This window comes from Elephantulus edwardii, unplaced genomic scaffold (assembly GCF_000299155.1).
Source record: "Elephantulus edwardii isolate Elephantulus edwardi_28Jun2011 unplaced genomic scaffold, EleEdw1.0 scaffold00045, whole genome shotgun sequence".
Taxonomy (NCBI): Eukaryota; Metazoa; Chordata; class Mammalia; order Macroscelidea; family Macroscelididae; genus Elephantulus; species Elephantulus edwardii.
Window position 1 is genome coordinate 15,187,800 of NW_006399795.1, and position 16,920 is coordinate 15,204,719.

Genomic DNA, 16,920 nt, shown 5'->3' on the forward strand with positions numbered 1-16,920 from the left:
ACGTAATATCCTTTGTTCAAAGGATACGTAATATCCTTTGTTCAAAGGATACGTAATATCCTTTGTTCAAAGGATACGTAATATCCTTTGTTCAATGAATATTAAAACTTTGTTAGATAAAAAGGATAAAACTTTGTTAGAAGTTGACATTTCTCAAACTGAAAGAACTGGGGATGGGGATGGTAAGTTAAGTTTGGAGCTGAAATACTGCTCCTTGGAGGCAAAGATTCTGAAGCACATACTTGGGAATATTGTAAAGAGGGACCAGTCTTTGGAGAGGAACATTATGCTTGAAAGAGTGGAAGGACAGCACAAGAAAGGAAGACCCTCAATAGATCAATTGACGAAGTGACTGGGGTAATGGGGGTGGGTGTGTCAGAGATGATGAGTCACAACTGTTATACACAAGGTCACTATGAGTCCCAAGTGAGGTGAGGGCACATAACAACAACCATGGGCAAAATCCTGAATAGTCCAGGAGGCATCAAAAGAAGACAGAAGGAATACACACAGTCACTGGACCAAAACGATTGGGCAGACACAGAACCATTCCAGAAAATAGTATGCGCTCAAGAACCAGGGGTGATGAAAGAAGGAAGGTCAAGCTCCACTGACAGCATTAGCAGAAAACAAGGCCTTGGAAATTAATGGAATAAGAATGGGCATGTTTCATCAAACAGAACCCTGGACATACTCACCAAGATATGGGAGGAAATTTGAAGAACAGCTACCTGATAAACCAACTGGAAAAGAAACCTATTTATTCCCATTCCTTAAAAACATGATCCAAAAAAAATTAAAAAAGAAAAAGTGATCCAACAAAATATGGACATTTAAAAAAAACACCCAAAAACCACCATACCTGAATCATTAATATCATGTGCAAGTAAAATCATACTGAAGACTATTCAAAACCAGCTAGAACAATTCAGTCTGTTTCAGAAGAAGCTGTGGCCTGAAGGAGATCATTGAAAACGTCAGAGTGAACACAGATGAAAATTAAAAATGCCAGAAGAATACCATGTCTACTTGTGTTTTATTGACCATACAAAGGCCTTTGGCTGTGAGGATCATAGCAAATTACAGCCAACATTGAGAAGAATGGGAATCCCAGGACATTTAATTATGCTCATGCAAAACCTACACCTTGACCAAGAACTCTGTATAAAAAGAGCAAGAGAACAATGAATGTTTTAAAGTCAGGAAACATGTATGTCAGGGCTATATCCTTTCTCCAAACCTATTCAATCTGTATTAAATCATTTAAGAAGTTGGACTATATGAAAAAGAACATGGTATCATGATCTGAGGAAAATTCATCAACAACTTGTGTTATGCAAATGACATAAACTTACTTGCTGACGAATACTTGCAATGCCTGCTGCAGAGGATCAAAGACTATTGCCTCAAATATGGGTTACATTTCAACATCAAGAAAACAAAAATTCCCATCACTGGTCTGATAAGCAAAATCCTGGTAGATGGTAAAGAGATCAAAACTGTCAATGATTTCAGTTTGCTTGGATCTACAATCAACATCCTTGTAGCCAACATCCAATAGCCAACAAATGAAAAGACATATCGCACTGGGAAAGTCTGCTGTCAGGGACCTCTCCTCTCCAAAGTGCTGAGGACCAATGATATCAGCTTGAAGACTAATGTGTGCCTGATCCAAACCATGACCTGTTCAATTACTGGTTGTGCAGCTGAAAGTTGGACAACTAAGGTTAACAGAAGAAGAATTGATGCCTTTGAATTGTGATGTTAGACAGGAGCACTGAAGATCTCATGTCTGCCAAAAGGATGAACAAATGTATCTTGGGAACAATGTAGCCAGATTGCTCCTTGAAGGCAAAGATAGTGAAACTTGGTCTCACATACTTTGAGCACATAGTCAAGATGATCCAGTCCTTGGAAAAGAGCATCATGCTTGGAAAGGTGGGGGTCAGCAAGGAAGGGGAAGAGCATCTATGGGACAGAGTGACACAGTGACTGTAACAGTGGGCTCTAGTCTATCAGAGAAGATAAGGACAGAGCAGGAAAGGACACAGCTCAGACCCATTCTTCCTAAAGTCTCTATGACTCATCATCCATGGTACTAAACAAGGCATATACTTCAATAGTTACCAAAGTGAGAGGAAAAGGAAGGGAACAAAATGTGGAAAGAGCTGGAATTAGAAAGTCAAAAGAGAAGAATGCACTCAGCATTTCTCAAGAAGAGAGAACTGAAATTTCAAAGTTTGAGTTGCAACACTGAAGGAGTGTGTGGGCAAAATCATGAAAAATGCAGGAAACACCAAAAGAAGATGCAAAGAATATAAAGAGTCACTGCACTAAAGAGAATTAGTCAAAACCGAAACACGCCAGGAAGTAGCATATGATCAAGGATCCATGGTAATTAATGAAGAAGTTAAAGCTGCACCAACGGCATTACCAAAATATAAGGCCCCAGACCTTCTAAAGATTAAATCCCTGTGTGCATCAAAAACCTTTTCCCACAACATGAAAAGAAAACCTACTGTCTTGGAAAAAAACATTTGGCAATACCATTTCAGACAAGGGTCTCCTATCACAAGTTTACAGAATCCTACAGGGCCTCCCCAAGAAAATGACTGATAACACATTTACAAAATGGAAAAAAGACATGCAAAGAATTTTCACAGAGGAAGGTATTAGGATGGCCAACAGACACATGAAGAAATGGTCAAAATCACTGGCAATAAGAGAGATGCAAATCAAAACTACAATGAGATACCATCTCACCCCAGTAGCAGTTGAAAAGTTTAACAGGACAGCAAGTATGCTAGAGAGGATGTAGAGAAATAGGAACTCTCAAGTACTGTTGGTGGGATTGCAAAATGGTTTAACCACTCTGGAAGGCAGTTTGGCATTTCCTCAAAAAGCTGAACATAGAAATTCCACATGACACAGCTATTCCACCGCTTGGAATATACACTGAGAAAATTAGAACTGAGGCACAAAAGGAGATATGTACACTAATGTTCATAGCAGCATTATTCACCGTCGCAAGAACATGGAAACAGCCCAAATGTCCAACCACAATCAAACTGATTGAGAAATTATGGTACATTTACATGATGGAATACTACACAACATACAAGAGCAATGATTTTGAAAAGTACTACCTAACTTGAGAGGGACTGAAGAGCATTATGCTAAGTGAACTAACTCAGTGCTATAAGGACAAATACTGCAGAAGACCATTATTGTAGAAATAGAAAGATAACTAGTAAAACGTGTACAAAGATCTGAGAGGGGGAAGGTAAGAACAGAGGGGTGAAGATGGGCAGGGGGGTGGTCATAGGGTTGTGCAATCTGATGGGTAGAGAGAGGGGTAGATAAATGAAATGGAAAAGATCCAATGTGTGTGGGGGGGAATGTATGTGACCTTTGTAAGTAAACCAGTATAAAATTAAAATTCTATTTTAAAAATAAAATAAAACAGGGCCCCAGGAATTGATGGAATACTAACTGGCATGCTTCAACAAACAGATGCAGTCCAGATGTGCTCACTAGAAATTTGGACCATGGCTATCGGGCCAACTGACTGAAAGAGATCACATGTGTTAACATTTAAAAAAGATTATTCAACACAATGTGGAAATTATGGGGAAATGTCATTCATGTCACATGCAAGTGAAATCTTGCTGGAGCTTATTCACAAACATCTGTCCAACACAATGATAAGGAACCTCCAGAAATTCAAGCTGGACTTGGAACTTGGCATCTTGATATCATTACTGATATTAGACGTATTTTTGCTACAAGAAGAGAATGCCAGCAAGAGGTTTATTTGTATTTCATTGATTATGCAAGAACATTTGACTGTGTGACTCCTAATAAATTATGGATAATATTGAGAAGAATGGGAATTCCGGGACACTTAATGGTGCTCATGAGAAATCTATTCACAGACCAAGAAGCTGCTGTCCAAACAGAACAAGGGAGCACTACAGGGTTTAGAAAGGTGTACATCAGGGTTGTGTCCTTTCTCAATACCTATTCAATCTGTATGCTGAGCAAATAATTTGAGAAGCTGGACTTTACAACAAACAGTGTGGCATTGATATTACAAGAAGGCTCATCAACAACCCACATTACGAAGATGGCATAGCTTGCTAAAAGTGAAGAGGACCTGAAACACTACAGAAGACCAAAGACTAAACTTCAATATGGATTACATCTTAACATCAAGAAAACAAAAATCGTCACCACTGGACCAATTGGCAACTCTGTGATCAATGGAGAAAAGATTCATGTTGACAACGATCTCATTTTATTTCAATCCTCCATTAACACCCCTAATAGCAGCAACCAAGAAATCAAAAGATATGTTGCAACAGGGAAATATGCTGTCAAGGACCGTCCAAAATGCTAAAGAACAATGTTGTCAATTTGAAGACTAAGATGCCCAAATCTAAGCCATGGTCTTTTCAGTTACTTCCTATAGATCGGAACTTCGGTCAATGAATAGGATGACAAAATAACTGAGTCTTTAAGCTGTGGTGTTAAGGAAGAGTCCTGAACACCCCATGGACTGCCAAAAGAACACGGGTCTTCCTGGACGAAGTACATCCGTGGTGCTTCTTAGAGAAAAGGGTGGTGAAACTTCTCCTCACATACTTAGAGCATGTTGTCAAGAGAAGCTAGTGTTTGGAAAAAGACATCACGCTGGGAAAGGTGGAGGGTCCAAGAAGGAGAGGACGATCTAACAAAATAAACTGACACTAGGGACTCTACCAAAGCCTCGAGCATATCAGAAATCACGAGGACGGTGCAGCATGGGGCAAGGTTCAGATCTGATGTTAATAGGAGAGCTATGAATCCCAGCTGACTGGATGACACATAACAACAACAAAAACAACAGAGGGGAGACATTGACCAACTCGGGCGAGGGAGAAGGCAACACATGATAACGAATGGGTTCAATGCAAAATTATTGAGGTAAAGAAAGACCCTGAGGAGCACAAGAGTTTAAGACAGAAGAAGTAATTAGTTGTTATTGTCGTTAGGTGCCATCATGTTGCTACAAGGACTAGGCCCTTCTGACAACATGCCCAAAGTGTATGAGCTGAAGCTTCACCATCCTTGCCTCGAAGGAGCCCTCTGGTTGCTCTTCCTCAATGACAGACTTGTTTGTTCTCTTGGCAGTTCACGAACTATTCAGTACGTTTCTCCAACAACACAATTCAAAGGCATTGATTCTTGTCATCCTTATTCATCATCCAACTTTGAGATGCACAAGAAGTCATTGAAAAGATCATGATTTGGATGAGGGACATCTTCATCTTTAAGTTGAAATCCTTGCTCATGAGCACTTTGGAGAAATCCTTGACAAATTTTCCCAGTGTAACATCTTTTGATTTCTTGGCTGCTGCTACCATGGGTGTTGACTGTAGATCAGGATAAAATGAGATGACAGCTTCAATGTTTTCTCCATTGATCACGATGTTGCCAATTGGTCTAGTGGTAAAGAATTTTGTTTTCTCGGTGTTCAGATGTAATCCATAATGAAGCCTGTAGTCTTTGATCTTCTGCAATAAGTGCTTCAAATTCTCTTCACTTTTAGCAAGCAAAATTGTGTCATCTGCATAATGCAGATTATTGATGAGTTTACCTCCTCTGTCAACATCACATTATTCTTCACAGAGTTCAGCTTCTCAAATAATTTGCCCAGCATTTAGACTGACTAGATATGGAGAAAAGAAACAACCCCCAATAGATCTTTTTAAATTTTAAATCATACAGTGTTCCCTTGCTCTATTTGAACATCAGCTTCTTGGTCTAGGTCTAGGTGTAGGTCTTGGTCTTGGTCTAGGTGGGAATCAAATGTTCTAGAATTCCCATTCTTCACAAAGTTAGCCATAATTTGTTATGATCCACACAGTCAAACACCTTTGCATCACCAATAAAATGCAAATAGACATCTTTCCAGTATTCTTTGCTTTCGGCCAAGACCTATTTATTGACATCAGCAAGGATATCCCTTGTGCCACACCGTCTTCTAAATCCAGATGGAATTTCTTGCAGTTCCCTGTAGGTTGTACAGGTCCAACGGTTTTTTTAATAATCTTTAGCAAGATTTCACTTGCATATATTGTTCAATAATTTCCACATGCTATTGGGTAACATTTTTTTGAGAATGGGAACACATAGGTTCTCTTCCAGTCAGTGGGCCAAATCTTCCAAATCTCTTGGCCTAGACTAGTAAATGGTATGGCCTACATAAGCTGAAATAACAGTAATAGCAATTGGCTAGAGTAGATACTTCTTGAAATTATTGAGGAGTAATGATGTCATTTTGAGGACTAAGGTGTGCCTGATTCAAGCCATGTCTTCTCAGTTGCTTGATAAACATCTAAGAGCTGAATAATGAATAAAAATGACAGAAGTAAAATTAATGCCTTTGAGACGTGCTGTTGGAGAAAATTACTGAACATCCAGTGAACTGCCAAAAGAACAAACATATATGTCTTGGGGAAAGTGAAGCCAGAGTGCTCCTCGGGGGCAAAGATAACAAAGCTTCATCTCACATAATTTGAGTATGTTGCTAGGAGAGTTTATTCCTTGGAGAAGACATTCTGCTTGGAAAAGTGGAAGGCTGGCCAAAAAAAAGAGGAAGACCCTCAACCAGATAGACTGACACAGTGACTGCAGCAACGGGCTTGTGTGTGTCAGAGATGGTGAAGACGGCACAGGAGAGGACAGGGTTCAGACCTGCTGTCCATAGGCTGGCTATGTATGGGTCATACGCAATTTGACAATACCTAACAACAATAAGAGTAGGTATGTACGCAGACAAGCTGAACCGGCATGGAAAGTCACAAGGGATTAAATATTTTGACAGACGATATTTCTTCATATATTCACATATGCTGTAAATACATCCACAATGATGATAGAGCATACAGCAGAGAAGTTATTAAAACATCTTAGCCATGATCAATCACCTCGAGGAAATGAGCTGCCAGGACTGAGAGCTTAGGCCCTGGTCTCCTAAGGGAAACATCAAGATCATTGGTCTTCAAAGCCTGGCCCTCTTGTTCATTGGACTTATCCCATACTGAGGGTGCCCTTGCAATGGAAATCATGTCCTGGGGTGAAAAAAAGCCTTCAGCTGACAGAGTGACTGGTAGGGGCTAGTTTTTCCCCTGGAGGGCCTACAGGCAGGAATAGATAAGGCTCTCTGGAAAAGTCTCCTCCCAGGAAAGGAGGGTGGGTCCTTGCCTGGAGGCCCTAAGGTATTTTCTGGGTTTGTCATATCATCTAGTATGTTTCATTCACATAAACGCATCAGTCTGCTGTGAGCACCAGACGAGGGCCAGTCTCCTACCTGGGTCACAGACTTGGCAGGGCAGACACTCTGTCAGGCCATTGAGGTGGGCAGTGTAGGTCCCCTGGTCACAGGGCACACACACGGTGCCTGTGTACTCATCGCATGCTTGCTTCACCCGGTAATCTGCAGGACACAAGAGGTGACAGAGGTCGGGCTGCAGAGGGTCCTGTGCAGCCGGTCACTCACTAGCCAGGATCTCCCAGTCACAGGAACCCCTGGACTCAGGCACCACCCATTCCCTAAGAGCTGCCCTCCAAGAACTTCCTGCTGTTGGGGGAGTGCACAGGTCCTGGGAGAATGGGCACCTTCCCTTGCTCTCAGAGTCTCATTTCCCTGACATAAGTGTATGAGTGACTGCCCTGTGCTGGGAGCTGTGACTGTCACATGGGGTGAAGAGCTCGAGCCCACGGTCTGCTGGTGCCTATTTTCCCTGGGGTTTCGTACCACTCATGGAGTCGGGGCAGTGAACAAAGGATGGGTCCCAGTTAGAGAATATGGGAGGAGTATCTACCTACCCTACCCCCCTCAAGTGATGGCCCTTTGGTAGACACCCCCTCCTGTGTGCTGGTCCTCCACTAACCTGGGCTGCACTTGGGGCAGCACTCGGTGCCCACTGGGAACTCCTCCTCGTTGCAGATGGGCAGTGCCAGGGTGAAGCTGCACGACAACAGGAGAAAGATGCAAAGCACCTGTAGGGGAACAGGACAGCGTTGGAGGGGTGGAGAGCCGGGCAGTCGCCTAGCCACCTGGGGGCGGGCACCACCCTGGCCTCAGTCTCTCCCGCTGAGAAGCGGGGATGCAGCATGAGCCCCATGGAATAGGCAGAGCCCTGATGAAGGTGGAGAGGTGGGGCCAGACAAGTTCTGGTATAACTAAGGAGAGTCCCGGGGCCCAAGAATGGAGATGGCCACCTTCCAACTCCTCCACCTTACCGGGCCACGTATGGAGCCTCTGAAGACTGTCCCTGGCTTTGTCTGTGTCTCTACAAACGCTTAGCCACACTAGATGGATCTAAGCACCCCCTACTACTGTCCTGTCCTGGCAACACTGACCCTTGTCAGTAAGCAGCATCAGACCAGAATCACCCTCAGAGCTCACAGACCTGGATTAGCAGCAGAGTCACAGAGGCACAGGGAGAGAGAGGAAGGGGGAGCCAAGCAGGAGCCCCCACCAGGAAGCTCAGCCCAGGAACGCAAGCAGCACAAAGCCACCGCTGTGGAGTTGGCTCTGAGTCTGAGTGACCTTTCATCAACCTCCCATCTGGTCTTCCAGGCTGAAAATCGTTATGGGAGGAGAAAAAGAAACTACCTTTCTTTCTCCCTGGAGCCGTTTCTCTATAAACTTGATTGTGGCCAGAAAACGGCTGCCTGCCTGTACTGTCCACCTGAAGCCCTCATCCAGCTGGGGACCACCCTCTCTACTCTGCAGGGTCACAGCACCTTGATGGCCACCAATTTGGAGCATCTGTCCATTCTCTCTAGGTGACAGTGGAGTGAGGGCCCCCATCTCCCTGCCCTGCTGACCACCAGCCCCAGGACGGAAATAGACTGAGTAGGACCTACCCTTTCTGTCCAGGTCACGGTGATGCAGGGACCAGGTCTGTCTGGATGGCTGAATATCTGGAGACAAAGTCTCTGTGAAAGCAGAAGAGACCAGCAGAGGAGGACGCTGGCAGAGGTGACAGAGAAGGACTCCAGGAGGACCCTGTGACTCACCTGCCGCGGGGTGCCAGGCAGGGATGCAGGATTCCTGATGGAAGACCTCCGCCCTGCAGAGGCTCCGCATCCCACTTCAGCCTCCTTCATTCCCTGGCAACAGGCTCAGAACCCTGGGCCGCGAGAGAACTTCTAGAAAACAAGCTAACTGCCATACTTGCTTGACAGTGAAAGTAAAACTCTTTCCGGAAACCAGCTGCCCCAAGGTAACTGTGGTCTCAGCGTGCACTAGGATCCCAGCCACTCAGGAGCAGTGAGGTGGCAAAAGACCAGGGGGGACTAGAGGAAGTTGGAAAGGGTCTGGTCAGAGCAGGGCAGCCTTGGGGGCAGGGAGGTGCGGGGGGCTGCTCTGAAGGTGGGCGGAGATGAGCATGCGAGCCAGTAGGGGAGGCAGGGAGGCCCCAGCAGACAGTGGTCACAAAGGCTGGCATGGGGAGCATCTCTCTGGTCCCTGGCACTGGCCCCTCCTCTCTGTGATGGTCAGAACCTGGGTTTCCAATAGAATCAGGTTACTTTGCGTCTCCCAGAATGTGCCTGCACCCCACCCCAGTCTGCACACCCGGAGGCCACCTGCCTGCTCCCCTCTTCATCAGCTGATGCTGTTCCCCAATCACAGCCCCCCCACCCCCGTCTTGATTTCCTGCTATCTGCCTCAGCCTCTGCTGAAGTGAGCTCGAAGTCCCCTGCAGGGTAAAACCCAAGTTCCTGCCTGGTCTTGGGCATTTCCCCACCTCTCCTTCCCTGTCCCCTAGCACAGCCTGCCCCTCAGAGCCCCAGGCCACGCATGGGAGCCAGCCCATAGGGCGAGGTATAAAGACAACACTTCATCATCCTTGAGTGCCATTAGGGGTTCCCCCAGGGTCTGTAGCTCTCGCTGTACCCTGGGGGGGTTGGGGAAGGCAGAGTAATTATTGGACCTATTTCACAGTTGGGGAAGTAGAGGTTCAGAAAGAGTCAAGTCTCCCATATGAAACTACTCATACACAAACCTCAACCTTTCCTGTTCCCGATCAGCTCCCAGCACTACAGCTGCCCCTGGGAACTGGGCGAGCAGCCTGGAGAAACTATCAGGTGCCCTGCACAGACATGCATTGGGGACATGAGACTCACCCTCTCAGGCCCCTGGAGCAGCTCAGCTGGTGGAGGAAATCAGAGGCCTCCCCACATGCCCTTGATCCGGTAAATCAGCACCCAACCTGGTTGGCACTTTAGTGTTTAAACCTACAGTGCCGTGCTGTGGGCATAGAAACCTCTCCCACTTCTTCAGTGCTCTGTGATATCTCAAACTCCCATGAATATGGCACTTCTGTCTGGTCAGACGTTTCCCCATGCTGAAGAGCTGTGTGCAGCTCCAAGCCCCAGGCAGGATCACCTTGGACCTCCTTAGACAAGTGCTTGCTGAACCCAGGACCTCTCCAGAGAGTGCATCTGCAGTTCATCCAGCGTGGAAGGACCTAGAGCCCTGCCTGACGGTGCTGTGGAAGGAACAAGGCTGGAGAGGGCCCTGCATTCAGCCGGGAGCTTCTCATTGTCCTCAGTATTCAGAGTCAAGCCCACTGCACGGCCACACTCCCCAAAACCAACTCAGACCTGCAGACTCAAATGCAAAAGAGAGGTGGCCCCTCTACCCAGGTGCCCAGTTACCAGGTTCTGCCCCTTGCTCTGAAGTGAGTGGAGAGATCAGGGGCATCACAGTCCAGGTGGGCACCCACCAATGCCCAGTGCACCTCTGTGAGGGACTAGGAAAATGATCCCACCAGTTTATTTCCCCACACTCATCACAGCTTCACAGCTGAGGAGTTTCCTATGAAGAGATGAGGTGTTCCCTCCTCCCTTCCCCTCCCCTTAACAGATGATGGCCTCTGGGGAGCAAGCACTCTAGGAGCCCCAACAGCAGACAGGTTCCTCAGAGTATAAAACGTGGGCCTGGAGGTGCTGGAGTCCCCACTAGTCCCTCCCCGAACCCCTCAGGAGCCTCACTGGACCCCAGGGACATTCCTCTGAGTGGAAGATGGCACTCCCGGGACCCCAAAACACACTCCCATGAGATGCGGCTTCAGAGAGCATCTCTTATGTCCCCCACTTTTGACAACCAGGGAAACAGCGAGGGATGAGACTTCACCAAGTCACTCAGGGAGTCGATCAGAACGCGTAACCCACACAGCTGACTCTGTCCCTCTTCCATCCTGACCCCTGGCCCTCCTCACCCACATCCCAGCCCCCCAGACTCTAGGCTTCCAGGGTACTGATGCTGGGTCTCTCGGGGTGCTTAGGTGCCGTCCAATCAGGCCCAACTCCAGCAGCCCCACGCACAACACAGAACCATGCTCCATCCTCAGACACTCTGCCAATCGTTAAAGGTCTTCCTCTCTTTCAGTGACAAAACTTTTCTAAGCTTGATGTCCTTCCCCAGGGAATGACCCCTCCTGATAACTTATCCAAAGGACAAGAGGAAAAGTCAGAGCAAGCCTCCTCCCAACTCTGAGATTTATTTGCTTGTTGGTAACCCATCAAACTCAAACTCACTGCAGTGAAGTGAAAAATCAACTCACAGTGGAGTCTCCAGTGGGTCTTCAGAGGCTGTAAATCTTATGGGAGGACAGTGTCCATCTTTCTCCCTTGGAGCTGCAGCTGGGGGATTCGAACCCCCAGAGGTGCCACATTCGAGTTAGCAGTACAACTCCCTCCCTGCTACAGCGTCAGAGAGTAATATTCTCTGCCAACACCATTTATTGAAGACAATGATTCTTCTTCTGTCTTTATTCATTTTCAGTATTCACATGCATATGAGCCCTGGTGACCCAGTGGGTAAAGAGTCAACTCAAAGGCAAGTAGTTCAAATCCTCCAGCTGCTCTGTGGGGGGAAAATGGACCATCTCCTCTCATGAGTTTTATAGCCTCTGAAAATCTGTGGGAGGCTCAGCTATGAGCTGATCAATTGATGGCAATGGGTTGGTTGCAGAGCACCAGAAAATACTGCGGCTTGCTTCAAGGGCGTCTTCGCCTTTAACTTCAGCACTTTTAAAGACCTTGGCAGATTTGCCCTTTGCAACATATCTTTCTATTCTTTTTTTAACACAATCTCAACATATTTTATGGATTCATGGTTGCACATTTTCTTCCCTCCACTCCCCCTACCCACCCCCCAACACACTCCTTGTCCAGATTATTGTCATTCATATCACACTTAATCACATAGTCCTTTCTGACAGTGTTCCCCTCATCTGTTCTCCTGCAACGTTCGTTATCTACTCTTTCTGTTCTTTCCACAATCTCACCATGTCTGTCCTATTTTATAACAGTGGTGTTAGGCAGTATTTGTCCTTTTGTGACTGAGATATTTCATTCAACCTAATATCCTCTAGGTTCTCCCATGTTGTGTAATGTTTTATGAGTTCATTGTTTTTCAAGACTGTGTAATATTCCATTGTGTGAATGTACCATAGTATTTCTTTCCATTCATTTGTTGATGAGCACTTGGGTTGCTTCCATTTCTTTTTTTATTGTGAAAAACAGCAAGAAACATAAGTGTGCACATCTGTTCGAGTCACAGCTCTGGTGTGAAATTCTGAATTCAGAAATTCTGGAAGCAGAATTTCTGAGTCAAATGGTATTTATTTCCAACTTTTTGAGAAAGTGTCAGATCACTTTCCCTAGTGATTGTACCACTAGCAATGAATCAGAGTTCTAATCTCTCCACAGCCTCGCCAGCATTTGTTGTTTGCTGCCCTGTTGAACTTTGCTATTGTTTTGGGGGTAAAATGATAGCTCTCAGTTGTTTTGATGTGCATCTCTCTGATAGCTAGGGATTTTGAATATTTCTTCATGTTTGTCTGGTTAAGTGTCCTATGTCCTGTGTCCGTTTTGCAATTTGGTTGTTTACCTTCTTCTTGTTGAACTGCTGGAATATTCTATAAATTTTATATTTAAGTCTCTTATCAGATATGTCACTGCCAAATATTTTCCCCAGTCTGTGGGTTTCCTTCTTACCCTATTGGAAAAGTTTTTAGAAGGTCCCATTTGTCTGTCTTATTCTTTTATGGTTATAGGTTTTTCATTATGCTTGGAAGACTGTTCATGCTGTGTATTAGGACCTCTAGAGTTCTTTCTAGCTTTTCCTTGATGAATTTTATGGCCTCTGGTTTTCCTTCTAGGTCCCTGATCGACCTTGAATTGGGTTTCATATATGGTGTAAGGTGTGGGTCTTGCTTAAGTTTTCTGCAGATGGTTTTGCAATTTTGCCAACACCATTTGTTAAAGAGACTGTCATTTCCCCCACTTAACTAATTTCATCTCCTTGTCAAAGATCAGTTGACTATATATAGATGAGATGATTTGGGGCTCTCAGTTCTATTCCATTGATCTGTATGTCTGTTTCTGTACCACGCTGCCTTGACCACCAAGACTGTGTAGTAGAATTTGAGATCAGGGAGTGTGATGCCTCCTGTCTTGTTTCTCTTTTTCAGCAGTGTTTTTCTTATTTAGGATCTCTTTCCTTTAGAGATAAAATTGGAAATTGTATTTCCATCTCGTTGACCTTCGATTTTTCATGGGAGTTGAATGTAGAAAAAAATAAAATTAAATCCTCGACAACTTCATCCCTTTCTCCACTTATCGTGATGTGGTTTATTGGTCCAGTTGTGAAGCTTTTTGTTTTCTTTGTGGTGAGATCTCTTTGAGCTTTTTCAATAACCATGTCAGATCCTCTTCACTTTCAGCTTGTGACGTGAAGCATCTTGGACTGTAAGAAGCTTTCTCTGCTGCATCTGACACCAGGCCTCTGACTCTCCCTACCTTCATCCTCTCACCAGATGCCATCCCCCACCCCCCCACCCCGTTTCTCCCTGGAGTTTGTTCAGTATTTGCCCCGCCCCCTTGAAAGCAAGCTGAAGGGAAGGGGTTTTTGTCTGTCAAAGTGGGAAGACAAGGCCTCAGACTCCAGGTCCCATCTCTCATTCATTCATTTACTCACTCAATCATTCATTCTGACTGCCAGACCATCACAGCCACAAAATTAGGAAGAATAGGAACTCAATTGCTACTATCATCTGGCGGGTGCTGCTCATCCACAGAGCCCACAGGGAATTAGCCAGGAGACAGGAAGGAGACTGAGAGATCCCCTCTGTTCCCTGGAGGGAGGCGGAAGGTGGTGGCTCCCTTCACCAAATCAGGATGAGATGGGTCCCAGGACTTCTGGGGCCCTGATCATTCTCAAGCCCAGCGCAGCCCTGCTCTGTGCCCAGGCACCACCACAGGGGCTCCTGCAGGGAACTCACCTCACCTGGCCCTCAGGAGACCCAGAAGAGAGAGTCAGGGGCTTAGTAGGGTATTCTGTGCACATGATCTGTACAAATGGGGAAACTGAGGCCTTAGGGGACACCCCAGGAATGGCATCCTGGGTCTTGAAGTCTCTTCTCTAGTTCACCCAGTGGAAAGGCCCCAGCCAGGCTGTGCCCCCTGAGTCCAGCCTCCATCACCTGGCAGCATCCTCCCCCAGGAACTCCCCACCCCCCCCACCCGTGTTGTTTGATTCTTCTCCCTCAGGCCTTCCTGTCAGTTGACAATCTCCTGAGGGACTATCCGGAAATCCCCATCTCATTTCCCCTTTCTTCTCCAGAGGGAGTTTTCTGAAGTCCTGACACTGGGAAAGACTGTGAGGACCCAAGCACGTGAACTTGGTCCTGGAGGGTGACAGACTGGGGGGCAGGACGTGGAATTAAAGGCCCAGAATCCCTCCCCAAAGACCCACAGCAGAGGGTTCCCCCACCCGCATCCCTGAACCCTCTGCATTTGACAACAGCCTCTGCTGACTCTCGGGTCAACTCCTTGCTCTGGTCCTCACCCTCTGAAGTCGGGCGTAGAGGCAAAACAGGCTTGGTCTCTGTTCACAATCACAAGTTCCAGTCATGTGAGGAACACAAGTCCATAAGCAAAAATGCTAGTAGTCATGTGGTGTGGGCGCTCACTGCAAACAGCAGGCTCTGAAGGATGAAAGGGAGCCTGTCAGGGTCAAGGTTGTTGTGGTGGTGGTTGTTATGTGCCGTCGAATCACCTGCGACTCATAGTGACCCTATGCAGCTCAGAAGCCTGCCGTGTTCTAAGCCAGTCTCACTGACTCCAACACACCTACCCTCATTAGCCCAGTTACTTTATCAATCCATCTCATCTGGGGTCTTCCTCTCCTGCGCTGCCTCTCCACCCTTCTGAGCATGATGTCTTTCTCCAAGGACCCAGTCCCTCCTGGCCATGTGCCCAAAGTATGTGAGACAGAGCTTCAAATTCCTAGCCTCCGAGGAGAAACTTGGTTTCACCTTCTCCAAGACAGACCTATTCGTTTTCTTGGTGGTCCATGGTATGTTCAAGACTCTTCTCCAGCACCACAACTCAAAGGCTTCAATTCTTCTTCTGTCATCCTTGGTCATTGACCAGCTCTCTGATGCATAGCAAGTAATTATGAAGACCACAGCCTGGATCAAGTGCACCTTAGTCTCTAGACTGACACTGAGGAAAGGGCTTTCTCTGAGAAGGTGCTCAAGCTGAACAATGGCCAGGGAGATACCTGGGGAGAGGTGAAGATCAGAGAGAGAGAGAGATGCCCAACTAGCCTCACCCCTCATGGAGGAAGGGGAGGAAGTCCAGACTTGTCCTATTCAGGAGACGATGATAGTGCAGAGTGGTTGCCAGACTGTGAAGGCCAGAGGCGGCCAGAGGCATGATGAGGAGGCCTCTGAGGTTGACTGGGAGGTGAGGAACGGAGGGAAGCAGAGAGGATGATTCCAGGAGACCAGAGGTGGGATCTCTAAGACATTCCCCAGTTTCCATGGGACAGAGGCATATGGAGAAGCTGATGGCTGTAAGGCCTCCCACCATGGAAAGGAGAGGTCCGAGACAGGCACTTGTATCAGCGGGGACTTCCCAGAGGCTGAGCGACCTTCCGGAAACCTGCTGGGAATGGGACTCATCAGGGGTCAGTTACTGGTCAAGGATCACTTCCCTCCTTCGACATCTCACCAGTGCCTTAGCTCTCAAACCCAAGGCTACTCGCCGGTTCTCCTTCTCAACTGTCCCCCAACCTGGATTTAAGAATCTGGGCCCAGTGGTGCTCCATGATTCACCTCCTTGCACATCCCAGCTCGCTTCTGGGCTTGGAGGCACTGCCTCCAAGACATTCCCAAGACTTGAAACTTAAGACAGCATGTGAAGGGACCAGACAGGTCTGTACAGCCACCAGGCCTGTGGGTGCAGCATGTTCCCCACCCCCAGATCAGAATGATGCAGGGGGAAGGGTACTGTCAAAACAACTTTTCCTTTCTCCTTTGTCCACATCTGAGTAGTTTGAATTTTTTAAAACAGTTGGTTTTGCTTTTATAAGCTGACAGAGAGGTGCTCTCCCATTAATCGTGTGTAATGGCCCAGGAGAGCCCCTGCTTTCCTCACAAGTGAGTATTGTCTGGACAGGATGGTTCCCGTCTGCTGCACACGCCTTCCCCTAACCATCCACTGTGAGTTCAGAAATGAGTCAGGTCCAGGCCCTGTCCCCCTCAGCGGTCGGCTGTAGGCCAGGCCTAGTGGAGATGAGACCCAAAGGTTGTTCTGGGCTCAAGGAGAGAGATGAAGGGGAGGTAGAGGATGGAAGAGGAAGAGGAAGGGCAGATGAGAGGAGAGGAAGAAGGCAGGGAGAAGTAGGGGAAGAGATGACGGAGGACAGGAAGGAGGAGGAGAGAGAAGCAGAAGTGAGCAGAGGGGAGACCTTGCCACCTTCCCAACAAAGGCTCTGAGGACCCAGCTCCAGCCAAGGCCTCTCCTCGTGCACTCGTGCAGACACCCTACACACACACACACACACAC

General features: G+C 46.7%; 1 protein-coding gene across 1 annotated transcript in view; it reads right to left on the minus strand.

The window, feature by feature from the left end:
• TNFRSF14 (tumor necrosis factor receptor superfamily, member 14) overlaps positions 1–9,162 on the minus strand; it is a 28,910-nt gene extending 19,748 nt beyond the window's left edge. The window contains exons 1-4 of the mRNA XM_006885930.1: positions 9,073–9,162; positions 8,920–8,991; positions 7,938–8,046; positions 7,355–7,480 (exon numbers count right to left, since the gene is read on the minus strand). Of these exons, the coding sequence (XP_006885992.1) occupies positions 7,355–7,480; positions 7,938–8,046; positions 8,920–8,991; positions 9,073–9,162 (397 nt within the window). The remainder of the gene's footprint in view (positions 1–7,354; positions 7,481–7,937; positions 8,047–8,919; positions 8,992–9,072) is intronic.
• Between the last annotated feature and the right edge of the window lie 7,758 nt (positions 9,163–16,920).